At 41.9% G+C, this 14,342-nt stretch overlaps 1 protein-coding gene across 2 annotated transcripts in view; it reads left to right on the top strand.

Annotated features, from left to right (window-relative positions):
• Positions 1–7,923: 7,923 nt before the first annotated feature.
• stxbp5b (syntaxin binding protein 5b (tomosyn)) overlaps positions 7,924–14,342 on the top strand; it is a 35,189-nt gene continuing 28,770 nt past the window's right edge. The window contains exons 1-2 of one of the 2 annotated variants that reach the window (XM_079752868.1): positions 7,924–8,449; positions 9,532–9,629. In XM_079752868.1, the coding sequence (XP_079608994.1) occupies positions 8,312–8,449; positions 9,532–9,629 (236 nt within the window). In that variant the 5' untranslated portion in view covers positions 7,924–8,311. The remainder of the gene's footprint in view (positions 8,450–9,531; positions 9,630–14,342) is intronic. The other variant, XM_079752867.1, reaches the window with a different exon arrangement.

The following is a 14,342-nucleotide window of genomic DNA, read 5'->3' as shown; positions in this document are numbered from 1 at the left end:
GTCTATGTATTTTGCTTGACCTTGATACATATTAATAGCACAGGAGTAGTAACTAAAATATTAACTTGGGTCAGTAGATGATAAAACAACAAGCAATGGAAACTTATTAGCAGTTTGTTTGTGATGCCAAACAGTTTCCAGCCACTTGATTTGGTTAAACCTTTTAAACTTTTAATCTTGCAGATAGTTAACTGTATACTTTGTAAAAAAAACAACTAACTAAGTTATAAAGGAAAAATGCGATAACAGTGTAAGGATTTTGAAAGATCTTAATTAGTGGTCAAAGGATAAAATGTTTAAATTTCTATGTTTTCCTGTACAGTAAATGGTGTTTAAATAAATTCAGTACGTACTGTAGCAGCACATCTCAAAGTGCCACGTTCTTACCATCAAAGTATTATGTTTCTGTTTTATACATGTAGCCCATTTCTAGTCTTCTAACTTTATATATTTTATAATCAGTGGTCTAATAACTCGCAAGATGATTGTATACGATTATTCTAAAAGACCATGTTTTGTGAATGTAAGAATTGTGCGTGACATTTTGTTATTATCTCTTGTAGTTGCATTACAACAGACACATTTCATCAGGGTTCTAACCTGTAAATATATTCTGCGTTTGTAATCTGTGCACTGGATACATTTCCTCAATATTTAAACTTCAAATGCCTCTGAATTGATGTGTTGTATCATTGTATCATTTAACAAATTATTTTGATTGGCGTTGTATAAGTATAAGTATTTGCCAGTGGAAATATTGTTGTAGTGAATAGATCGGAGTCAATTAAAATATTTTTTTTTCTTGGTTTCCTGTCTTTTATGCTCGGAAGGAAATTATAATATTTTACAGGCCTATAGGGCTTTGCTTTGCATTATGCTAGCCTAGGCCCTCTAAATATAATTTAGGACTATGAGCATATGAGTACAACGTTGGTTTATAACCATGGACTTAGTCATAGTTTTGGTTCCAAAACAGATATAAAAGTGAATCAAACACAGCATGTGAAGAATTGTTGAGTGACTACCTCATAGATAGGCTAGATACTATACTTGTGTCTGAATGGATGTCACACTCATATGGAAGAACGACTGTTATGGTCTATTGGCACTGAACGCTTGTTAAAAAGTTAGTCATTGGAGACCTACACTGTAAGACTGATGTAAAATTTACAGCGAAATTCAGACAATAACCTACTGTATTTAGGTTTTACAGTACAGTGATGTGAAAGACGCATTGTGGGAGTCTCCATGATCGTTCAAGCAATTCATCAATGTGTGAATTTACATCAGAGGAAGTTATTAATTTGTAAAGTTAGGGCTATCTGTCTTGTCGCGCTCAATGAACGACTTCGCGAATGTTCTTGAACTCAATGAACGACTTCGCGAATGTTCTTGAACCTTCCTACGTCAATCGACGCGATCGTCCGCGATCATCTGTTGCCAGGCAGGTTTGGAATGGATTACGTACCCGGTACAAATTTGGTGTGACAAATTACATTTATTAGCGTTCCTAACTTTATATTTGTATTGCATTTAATTGTTTCATCGAATATAGCTAGTAACCTCTGTGTTTAATGTGTAGTAAACCGAGTGTTTAAACGCGAATGTTCTTGAACCTTCCTACGTCAATCGACGCGATCGTCCGCGATCATCTGTTGCCAGGCAGGTTTGGAATGGATTACGTATGGATTACGTACCCGGTACAAATTTGGCACCCGGTACAAATTTGGTGTGACAGCCAAATTTTGTTGCCCAGTTGGTGACGTATGGTTTACCAGTGACGCGCATGAACATGGCAGAACATGAACGTGTTACTCAATATAAAATAATCAACCATCATATCACATACTTTACTATTGATTAATATTGATGTAATATTAAAGTGACATGCTGTATGTTGATATTTATATTATACAGGGTTAACATAATATTACTGTAAATAAACAGTACCTGGCGAGACTGCTGCCAGAACTTTACTGTAATTTTACAGAACAAATTTTACAGTGTAGGGTTGGGAAAAACAGTATTATCAGGCTTTATGTAAATGAAGACTTCGCTCAAACATGCAAGAAACCGTGGGAGTTGACTTCTCTCTGAAATCAATTGAACAGGTCACAGGAATCGTACTGAGAAAGCAGCTCTGGGATAAGTCATCACTTAAACAGCCATTTTATTGAATTTATTCAGATAATTGTTTTAAATTGGGTCATTACGGGATTTTTGTATTGAATGGACGGAATTATATCAAAGTCTAATCAAATAGGGAGGATTGTTGTAAAAAACTTTTAACACTATCACTACAGTTCCCTCCCAATACATTCTCCATGTATCGAGTTTTTCGTCCATTCAGTTGTTATCAATAACCTTAAAACCTGTTTATTTTCAGTGTGACATGACGGCTAACCATCGCATTTCATCCAGTTTATACGTAGTTGTGATTCTTATTAGTCACTCAGTAAGGCGTTGAAGGGCCCAGTTCACCAGTAGGTGTTGAGGCTGGAGTTGATCTATCCATTAAACATCTTTGTTGACGCTCCCACTTGAGATATCATTAGCGGACCGATTTTGAACTGGCATGTGAATGAAGGACAGATCAGCCTAACACCTGGTATAGGGGCCCTCAAATTAAGAAAGTATCCCAGCTTAGTGTATGCATAGTGAACCAGCCATGTTGTTGAGTGTTATCAAGCACTGTCCTTATAGAAACACAGGATAACGTTATGTTATTTATTTATATATATATATATAAAGTAATTTAAGTTTTATTTTAGCATCTAATCCTGGAATCAAAAGGGAACTTTGTGAAATTCCGACTCTGCAGACCTTGGCCAGGCTTGGCTATTTCAATGATGAGTCAAACTTCAGCTGCCAAAAAAAAAAAAATCCATCCACTTCAATAAAAAAAAAAGGACATAGTTCCCACAAACATTGTGATCTTAACTCCAGGCCTGGTGGTGTTGGGGTTAGGGTTACGCTCTCCAGGCATGTCTCCACGCTGCAGACTGGACTGGAAGAGGGACCTGGACAGGCTTATCTTGATAGACCTGCACTGCCGGCCAACACATGGGACATGACAGCAGGCGGGGACACACTGCTGGACCTCCTCTGTTAGGAGAACACATTCCTGGGATGGTTCCAGACTTTCACCAAGGTGTGTGTGAGTGTTTGTGTGTGTGTGTGTGTGTGTGTGTGTGTCAACTAGACATTATGTCTAGTTGACGTAAACCCCAATAGTAAACATGAACACCAATAGTAAATGGTATTCATTAGTTAACTCTTAATTGACTAATTCAATTCACAACTGCCTTAACTAATGTCAATTTTTTTTTCATCAGATAGTGTATTCTCGCTGTCTGGCTGTATATGTAGGACAACATGAATATTGATGAGTCGACGTCAAACACAAGATGCTCGCTGACAAAGGACAGCTTAATGAGGACTGTCATGGTGGGGAAATGATCAAAGTGAGCCAGCCCCCCCAATCACAATGCTGCTGGTCAGGTTGTTCTGAGACCCTTAACCACACAAACACAAACAGATCCAACTGTAGTGGGATATGTGTGTGTGTGTGTGTGTGTGTGTGCGTGTGTGCGTGTGTGCGTGTCTGTGTGTGTGTGTGTGTGTGTGTGTGTGTGTGTGTGTGTGTGTGTGTGTGTGTGTGTGTGTGTGTGTGTGTGTGTGTGCGTGTGTGAAGCCAAGCCAGAACTCCACAGATAGAGGCTCCCATTGTTAAACATTGATTTAGGATCACCCTCTCGTTTCCACTGGTGAGTAATAGAGTAATACTCCTTTCCCTGGGAGTTCATATTCTGCTTTGCTGGTGTTCTGCTGAGCCCATCTCACAATCACCTCATTAGATACGAGATGTTGAGCTCATTTCGATAATTATCACTGTTTCACACTTGTAAACTGAACAGCATGGTGCAAAGCCTGCTGGGAAAAATTCCCAGTTTTTACACCCAGCTGATGACCTACTGAGATCATCCCAGAATTTTTTTTTTTTTTCACCCAGAAGTCCGATTCTGAGTCAGATTATACGTATATGTATGACGTTGTTTGTCATTTTGATTCAGTCTACACATTAGACTTTTTAGAGCAAAATATAAAGCACAATTTTAGCTTTACAGTAATTTACATCAAAACATTTCTGTTGTTCATTAAAATAAAGTATTTTGGTGTAAGGTGCTATGGCCAGTGTGTGTGGTAAGGTTCCCATCAGCTCTGTTCAGCTCATGAGCGTACGTTACCTAACACTAACCCTGTCAAAAGGTGCGTGCTTGTGTGTTTATTCTGGGTTTTAAAAAGTGTTGATTAGGATTTGGAACATGAACACAAGTATACTTGGGAAGTAAGTGGTGAATTTATAATGGTTTAGAAAAAACTTTGCACGATACACGTTTTTTTTAAATGGAAAACATATTGTAGCAAGATCCATGTTGCACGTCAACTCCTAGGCGGCTGCCATACCCAACCAATGTGACTTTGACTGGGCTCCTCCAGACAAAGGACACAGGATGATGGTGTTGAAAGCCGGTTTATTGTACGGTTTGCAGCTTATGATACCAGCAGGAGATCTCTCCCTGAGTGTGTGTGGAGATGTCTGGTTTAACATGTGCACACTGATTACTCAATGTGAAACAGGTGTGCAGCCTCACCCGGGGTCCCATCCGACTTGGCTTGCCAAGTCGGATGGGAGGCTGCCTAAACCAGCCATCCTCCACACACATTCCCACACATATGCACGAAACAAAAAGAAGGCTTAAAAATGGAATATAGTCCTTCAAACTAGACTGAAAAGGTCTAGATTTCCTTCACACAAATGGTGAAGGAAACAAAAAAAACAATCTGGCATGTTGACATTTTGAGTAACGGCCTGTTCTGTGGAGCATTGCTTGGCTGCGATGATGAAGGTGTATATGATATGATTATCTGCTAATTAGCTCGCTGTTAGCTCACTGGGGCCATAGCTGTCGTCCAATTAGGCTGGAGTTCAGCAATAACAGCCGTTTCTGACGTTAGCCAACAGCAGTTGGAAGTGGAGGTAAACTAACATGTTATGTGGGGTATCTCTGTGAGGTGGCAGGGGCCTGAGAACTCAAGCTCTGCTAAGGCCACTTCGGGGGCTGAGCTTTGAGTGTGCTGTGTTCAATGTGCAGAGAACTGTACCGATTAGATAACTTCTGTTAATAACGTGATATAAAACACATATAGTCACATATAACTTTGTTTAAAGGGGGACCATCTTGCTTTTCTTTATATTCTTTTTTTTATCTTGTTTTTAGCTTATGTCTATCACATAAGCTCAATTTTTGTGAAAAAATCACAGAAAAGTTGGACCATTGACATTATTCGTTCACCATTTCCGTTCTCCATTTGTCCAGAAAAAATAACATTGATGGTTCAACTTTTTTGCCGAAACGGCCTTAATGATGCAGGCTGTGATTTATTATTCTCAACGTGTGTATTAAGCAGTACAAATTACAAAGCATTATAGTTTCCCTTTATTATCTGGTTAATAGTCTGAAATCTGCATGTAAGCAGGAAGCAGTTTGTATTACTTCTGGCAATAATAAGCTGTAGGTTTGACAGAAAGGGTAATGTTTGACTTTAAGGTCAGACTTTATTTTGTCCCCCAAGAATACCATTAAAACAATGGATACTAAAATCTATCTGAGTCATGCATTGTGGGAAATGAAGTGTTTTTGAAACCATGTCACAATATAACCAGTGAGGAGAGAGTTCAATGTCCCTATGTATTCTTAGCTGTCCCAAACAGCAGGTAAACTTTCAGGTGTCCTTTCAGTTTGTGCCAGGGGAACTGCTCCACATCCAAACACACACAAACTATTTTCCACTCGTCTTGAAATGCACACAGGTAGTACGGTAGGTCAGGAGCAAGTTAACCTTGAGAATGGAAGGCATTTCCTGTTCTTCAATACGTCACTTTGGTCACACCCACCTTGGCCGTGTGTTTTGCGTACAGGGCGAGTTGAGAGGCAAGCTGCACTGTGACGTTTGTTACTGGGTATGGCAGAAGCCAGCCTTAGGATAACTGACTGGGAAGTGTATCACACTACTGCTAATTATGGAGTGTTGTCCCAGATACCAAAAGACCTAGATTCAGGAGTCTAACAGAGATGCAAATGCCCAAACACTTTTCACACCAGACACCTATACTCCAGTTTATAACTTAATCTCATGTCAGGCACAAACCCTTGCTAATTTTAACTTTAGGAATTGTTTGACGAAAGACTCAATTTTATAATTTGTTCTCAGAATAGACAAGAATTTCCAAATCTCACATGAAACTCAGAGACTCTATCTTATATCTTCTGTAACATTAAACACAATGACATCTTCATAACTTTAGACACACAGATGTAACTTGTAAAACTAGTAATGAATCTCAAAGCTTTCATTACTGACATGGCCGCTATTCGGTCTGCCCTCCTGTGAGCATAGATTTTGCCCGCAACTTTCGTATAGTTATGATTGCAATATCTGCAAGTTATTTAAAAGTATAACCAGGTTAAGGTCTTGTCTAGGTCTTGTCTTCAGTGACACGTTTTACCCGAAAGCCTGTAAATGTTGTGCTCCAACTACTTCTGTTATTCCCATTTTCATTTCTATTATGTAATCATTTGCCGTTTTTTTTGTAGAAAGATTAATATCAGTCCCTTAATATCATCTCGCCTCAACGGGAATCAATTGGACTAGGATTTCAGTAGTGCTCTTTATGCGTCATTGTGCTTGGTTCTTAGGATATATAGTTAGTAGACAGCATCACCTAGTGTACAAAGTGTGAAGGCGCACATAAAGAACCCATTACAAGAGGCATCGTTCACCTGAACGCTAGTTATCCTTTATTTGTATTTAAATCGGGTATTTCTATCCTTATTTATTCAAGTTTTTTATATATATATATATATATATATATATATATATATATATATATATATATATATATACATATAAAAGGACATTTGGTGATCTCGAACTTGTTTGACCTTCAGTTTGTACCGTGACTGTGAACATTTCCTTTCGAGGCAATTCAAAAAGGAAAACGGACGAAATTAGCTTTGAGGGAGTGGTTTGTTTATGAATTACTGGCCATATTAGTTCAATTGTCATAGAATCAGTTCAAAGCAATGTTGAGCCTAATCGGGTTGCTTTGGGTAATAGCAGGTAAAACCAAGTGAGATAAGCAGGCGTGTCCCGTCGACAGACACCTGGGGTATGAGGAAATAAGGTACACAATTGGTCCTGACCCAGACACATTTCGTGTATCCTATTACCCTTCTATGGGCCTATTTGGTGAACAAAATTTATGTTTGTATTTCCAAGTCAAGCGTTTCATTTATTTATTTGTCTATTTTTTTGTTAATTGATCTATTCTTTCTTTTTTATTTATTTATTTATGTTTCCTTTTAAAATATTTGTATAATATTTAAATATAGTCCTAAACTATCCCCCATCAGATAAAAATACAATTGACACATGTAATCTTTGCATTATTTTGTATAATTTAAAATCAAACTGAAATTAATGAAGACAAATGCCAAATGAATCGTTTAGATTGGTAACAATTTACTGACGTTTGCATTTATTTAAATCATATAAATGCAAAATATTTTCATCAGCTTGAACCTGTGACAGCAATAGCCCTCACCACTCACCAACCACCATCACCCATCACCACGGTCATCACCACTATCCCCATCACCAGCACCACCCATGGTCACCACCACCACCCATGGTCACCATCATCAAGGGTCACCACCACAACCACCACCACCACCCAAGGTCACGACCGATGGTCACCACCTCCATCACCACCATCACAACCACTGTCACCACACCATCACCATCCATGGTCACCACCACCACCCATGGTCACCACCAGAGCTGTCATCCGGGTGTCCGTCGCTCGGCGCAGACTCACACCGCGCCCCAGCTCTACTGTTTCCGTAGCCAGTGTGTGCTACCAGCAGCTGAGCCCTCAGCCCAGGGAAACAGCTCACTCACGGAAACCGACCATCCCGACCGAATCATGTCACAGATGCCCCCGTCCATGGTGGATTAACGCCCGCAATCGGAAGAGAACCGCTCGCTGATCCATGTCCACGCGCGGCGCTCCGCCGTGCCTCGCAGGGAGCTCGTCGGCGACACCCTCCATAACATGGGAGATTAAAAAGAGATATTAAGTGTGCGTCTTGGGCTAGTAGGCTAGCAAGCTACCCCCTCCTCCCCTCCCCTTAGTTGATCTGTCACCTACACCCTCACCCTCCGTCCTCAATTTCAACGGTAGAAAATGAAGAAGTTTAACATCAGGAAGGTGCTGGACGGCTTGACGGCGTCTTCCTCCTCGTCCGCCCCGGCGGCACCGGGGAGCCGAGACAGCGAGCTGGTCCAAGAGAGTCTTCAGTCGGAGCATTTCCAGCTTTGCAAGGTGGGCTTCGCCTCATATCGGCTAGCGACTGTTTTTGCATACTGCTCAACCGACTGACATGATGACAGATGACAGCCTGGCCTGGCCCAATGCTATTCGGATCACATGCTGAGTACTGTCTGCACAATGCACGCACAATGCACCTGCAGCCATACGCAACACTTGTGTCCGGAGTGATATCCCGTCCGCAGGGATTGTTTTAATCTGCTGGTCCATGGCGGGGAGCTTTATTTACCGCTGTTGTAGCGAGGCGTCCGCACCACCACGGCTGTTTGCGTTGCACTGAATGATCGCCCCGAGTCAGTGAATGAGCAGGCCAACCAGTTCATCCGTCTCTGCAGTGAGCCTAGAAATGTTGTACTCATTATGTAGCACGCCTTCTTGATTTGGGCATTGTTATCAAGAAAACATATGCATTTAATGTGCTACATCGACAAAATAATGGATCCTTTCCTTTGTATTAAGTGTGACCCCCTTGCTTTAGGCTTCTTTCTTATTATGGCTCCTGTGGTATCAAAGTTGCGGGGTGAGAGCCAGCTGGCGGCCCAGCAACTGTGGCCCCCAAGCTGAGATTGGGATAAATCAGCTCAACAGGCTACTGGGCAGGGCATCAGATCATGCATAATTTCATCCCTGAACCATTTGAATGAGGTCATGGATTCACAATCCCATAACTAGCTTTGTTTTGTCTTATCTACAGAATTATTATTTTTTTGCTGCATGTGATCCAATGTGTTTCGAACGCAACCCCCCAAGTCTGTTAACTTTTAATGTCAAGGTTTGTTTGGCTGGCATGCAAAGGCTTCTGCTTTGAGGCTTCTGCTATCATGTTTGTTGCATCACTGCGTTAGCCGTTTTTTTCCATTGATTCAGATGACGCCCATTCTCCCAACATTGATGGATTGCTCTGCCTGTGATTATGCTAATGCTCCACATTTACTTCAAGTTTCTTCCAGTTAATGCCAGCTTTTAGGCTCTGGTACAATTTTGATTGTGCAGCAGGCGATGATGATGGTGAGGAGGATGGTGAGGAGAGTGCCAGTGTGATTTAGTTTTGCTTTCCTGTTCTCTCCCCCCTGCAGACTGTGCGTCATGGCTTTCCACATCAACCGTCCTCCATGACCTTTGACCCTGTGCAGAAGATCCTGGCCGTGGGGACCCTGGGTGGAGCATTGAGACTGTATCCTCTATGTATTTATTTATTTATTTTATTTGTACTTTATACTGATCTTGGCGAATTGAAAGCAAAGCAATTGAGAATAGGGGGGGGGGGGACAGTGTTGCCAGACTGGGCGGGAAATCTGGCCCAATCTCAATTACTTGGAAATGTCGAGTTGGCAACACACATTTCATGCATACACTTGTGGAGTTGTCGCTGCAGGGTTGGTTCTGTCAGGTGTCGCGTATCCTCCTGACAAACAATGTCCTCTAACCCGCCCTTTGACCAAACAACCACTCAGAAAGATATATATTGAGCTGAGCTATCTCCACGTCTGTTTTTTGGAGAGACGATTGTCCGAATTGGAGAATCTTAATTGGAGCTGGTTGATGTCATGTTCTAATTGTGTTAATATAAAATTAGATATGATAATATACTAATACGATAATATACTGTTTCTATCAGCTGGGATTTCTAAAGTTGTACTATTTTATCTTCAAGGCTGCAGTCTTTGCAGTCAAGCAGAACGCATTCTGATCGTATCTTGCGCTTCCTGCTGATGGTCTCGTGACCTTTATTGACACAGGGTCCAAGTTAGTCATGATTGTCTTTCCATGAGTTGTAGTAAAAGTCCAAAGTATAATATACAGTACAATATACAATGCTCGGCAACTTAAGACATTATGGTTTTTTAAAGACACACTTCAAATATAAATATATGAATTAAACAAGTAGCGAGTAGTTGTAAGATATTTGCAGTATAGGTTATATATATTTCTTTACTTTTTTATTGATAAAGTGGTCCAAACCATTGCGTTATTATTTTTTACATCCATACATATCAATCAATATTGACCAGCTCTAATCCACACTCTACTTTGAATCTTAAGTGTCGATAAGAGACACTAGCTAGCTATCTATAGACTCTGCAGAAAGCTGCAAGCTGTAGCTGTAGCTGTAGGCCTTACTCACCTAGCAGCCATCTTGGTTCTGAATATGTTTTGCGTTTAGTGTTTTAGCATTCAAAGATGGCAGCTGCAAAGTGAATATGGCCTATAAGCCACCCGCCCCCCCTCCCTCTCCAGAAGGAGCCTCATTAACGTTGCCTCTGCTCTAGCGCCAACAGAACCTACACCATATGCCACCGAGCCAAAGTCCTCTACCGGGCCATGGGGTGCCAACCTGCTTCTGTCACATGCGCTGTAAACATCCACTGACCTGGTCGGTTGCATGGCAAGGCTGTTGTTAAACAATAGAAAATTACACGTATCTTCCATATACAGTGGGGCAAAAAAGTATTTAGTCAGCCACCAATTGTGCAAGTTCTCCCACTTAAAAAGATGAGAGAGGCCTGTAATTTTCATCATAGGTATACCTCATCTATGATAGACAAAATGAAAAAAAAAAATCTAGAAAATCACATTGTCTGATTTTTAAAGAATTTATTTGCAAATTATGGTGGAAAATAAGTATTTGGTCAATAACAAAAGGTCATCTCAATACTTTGTTACATGCCCTTTGTTGGCAATGACAGAGGTCAAACGTTTTCTGTAAGTCTTTACAAGGTTTTCACACACTGCTGCTGGTATTTTGGCCCATTCCTCCATGCAGATCTCCTCTAGAGCAGTGATGTTTTTGGGCCTTTGCTGGGCAACACGGACTTTCAACTCCCTCCAAAGATTTTCTATGGGGTTGAGATCTGGAGACTGGCTAGGCTACTCCAGGACCTTGAAATGCTTCTTACGAAGCCACTCCTTTGTTGCCCGGGCGGTGTGTTTGGGGTCATTGTCATGCTGAAAGACCCAGCCACGTTTCATCTTCAGTGCTCTTGCTGATGGAAGGAGGTTTTCACTCAAAATCTCACGATACATGGCCCCATTCATTCTTTCCGTCACACGGATCAGACGTCCTGGTCCCTTGGCAGAAAAACAGCCCCAAAGCATGATGTTTCCACCCCCATGCTTCACTGTAGGTATGGTGTTCTTTGGATGCAACTCAGCATTCTTTCTCCTCCAAACACGACGAGTTGAGTTTTTACCAAAAAGTTATATTTTGGTTTCATCTGACCATATGACATTCTCCCAATCCTGTTCTGGATCATCCAAATGCTCTCTAGCAAACTTCAAACGGGCCCGGACATGCACTGGCTTTAGCAGGGGGACACGTCTGGCACTGCAGGATTTGAGTCCCTGGTGGCGTAGTGTGTTAGTGATGGTAGCCTTTGTTACTTTGGTCCCAGCTCTCTGGAGGTCATTCACTAGCTCCCCCCGTGTGGTTCTGGGATTTTTGTTCACCGTTCTTGTGATCATTTTGACCCCACAGGGTGAGATCTTGCATGGAACCCCAGATCGAGGGAGATTATCAGTGGTCTTGTATGTATTCCATTTCCTAATAATTGCTCCCACAGTTGATTTCTTCACACCGAGCTGCTTACCTATTGCAGATTCAGACTTCCCAGCCTGGTGCAGGTCTACAATTGTGTTTCTGGTGTCCTTTGACAGCTCTTTGGTCTTTGCCATAGTGGCGTTTGGAGTGTGACTGTTTGAGGTTGTGGACAGGTGTCTTTTATACTGATAAGGAGTTTAAACTGGTGCCATTAATACAGGTAACGAGTGGAGGACAGAGGAGCCTCTTAAAGAAGAAGTTACAGGTCTGTGACAGCCAGAAATCTTGCTGGTTTTTAGGTGACCAAATACTTTTACTTCCACCATAATTTGCAAATAAATTCTTAAAAAATCAGACAATGTGATTTTCTGGATTTAGTTTTTTCATTTTGTCTCTCATAGCTGAGGTTTACCTATGATGAAAATTACAGGCCTCTCTCGTTTTTTTAAGTGGGAGAACTTGCACAATTGGTGGCTGACTAAATACTTTTTTGCCCCACTGTATACTACAAATGGATATGTTTGAATGCTTATCAATGCAACTATAGGAAGCAACATAGATGTGGAACCTGTTGGTATCCTTAGTCGGCAAGATTTCTACCAACCCCTACCTGCTCATTTATTGCATGTATCTTATAAAACAAATCGCTTTAAATCCCTTTGGATCAAAGTGCCTGCTAAACAGTACAAAGTATTGAATAGCAGAATCCGCTGCAATGACAGCGACTCGTTGGCTAGTGTTTTTTATGTACAACACTAATGTTTTCAGAAGAGATGGTGCCCCACCTGACCAGTGTTTACCTGCAGTCTTAGTGAAGGGAGGTTGTCCTAACAGCAGCGGGCGCGTGGTTCTGCATGAGCGTGGGTCTACTCACAGCCTGTCATGTGGAGAACATACCTAAACAGTAGCTCTCTGTTTAACTTCCATAGTCCCCATGCTACGTATCCTTACCTACGGTTCGAAGATTACCAGGCCCACTGTGTTTACCTGACGCCACCCGTAGAACACACACAAACGCACGCATCCCTATTTTACTATTCTTGTGAGAACACGCACAAAGACATGTTGCTGTTTACTATACTTGTGAGAACTCAAACCCCCGCACGCAATTACACCTGCGTCCCTATTTTACTATACCTGTGAGGATGGGCTGACACACACAATCGCACAGACACGCACACACACACTCTTCCTCCACGGCGTCCCTAATTTGTGACGACGGAGCCGTTGAGGCAATTGGTCCATTTATTAACGACAGGCTGTTATTGATTCAGCTCATTGGCCTCGGAGTTTGGAAACGCTGCCACAGCCCGCTGGACATAAACTCAATGAGTTGTCTACAAGCCGTAAATGTCTACATTGACAAAATGTGTTACTACTAGCGGCTGTCTCCTCATCAGCGCGCCATCGTAGTCCGACTGCCCTTAACCTCCCACTAGCCCTTATCCTCCCACTAGCCCTTAACCTCCCACCAAGCCCTTAACCTCCCACTATCCCTTAACCTCCCACTAGCCCTTAACCTCCCACCAGCCCTTAACCTCCCACCAAGCCCTTAACCTCCCACTAGCCCTTAACCTCCCACTAGCCCTTAACCTCCCACTAGCCCTCATCCTCCCACTAGCCCTTATCCTCCCACTAGCCCTTAACCTCCCTAGCCCTTAACCTCCCACTAGCCTGGTGTTCTTCTGCCCTTAACCTCCCACTAGCCTGGTGTTCTTCTGAGTGTGTGTGTATGAGCCCCCCTAAAACTCCCTTTGTGACATTGAAATTACATATTTTTTATATGCAGTTTCACCTCTACTCTATGTTGTAGCCGCATTTCCTTTTCTCTGTGGTGGTGTTCATCGTATTCAGCCTAAATCTGCATAGTATGTGACTTTGCGTTGAATTTTCCGCATTGGGCGTAGCGTAGCAGGCAGCAGAGACGGTGACAAGTTAACCCGCACTTGACCCACATGCGCACAGTTTTACTAGACATCAAACACAGCGCCGTGACTACAGCCCTCCCTGCTTTCTTCACAGCCCTCGCTGTAAAGCAAGCTGGAAGAAAAAAATTTAATCTACAGCCTATCAGAATCACAAACCGCAGCATTTCTTGCACTAACCCTTGAGTTTGGGATTAAGGTTCAAGGGCAGTTGGTTTGGTTTGCTAAGTTTCTAAAATGTAGTACTCCAACCACTTTTCTGAAACCCATTGTTAGAAACCAATGGGTGAATAAAGTGCCCAATATACCAAAATAAAGTCCTTTCTCAAAGTAGAAGGTAGCTGGGCCACCAAAGCACATTCTTCTCCAATGTTCTGCTGATGCTGCATACGCTCTCATAGATGGCCTCAGAAATGGGCTGTGG

This window comes from Pollachius pollachius (genome assembly GCF_949987615.1).
Source record: "Pollachius pollachius genome assembly, chromosome: 15".
In the NCBI taxonomy this organism is placed as follows: Eukaryota; Metazoa; Chordata; class Actinopteri; order Gadiformes; family Gadidae; genus Pollachius; species Pollachius pollachius.
Note: the sequence above shows the minus strand (reverse complement) of the source record. Positions and strands in the feature narration are given on the sequence as shown.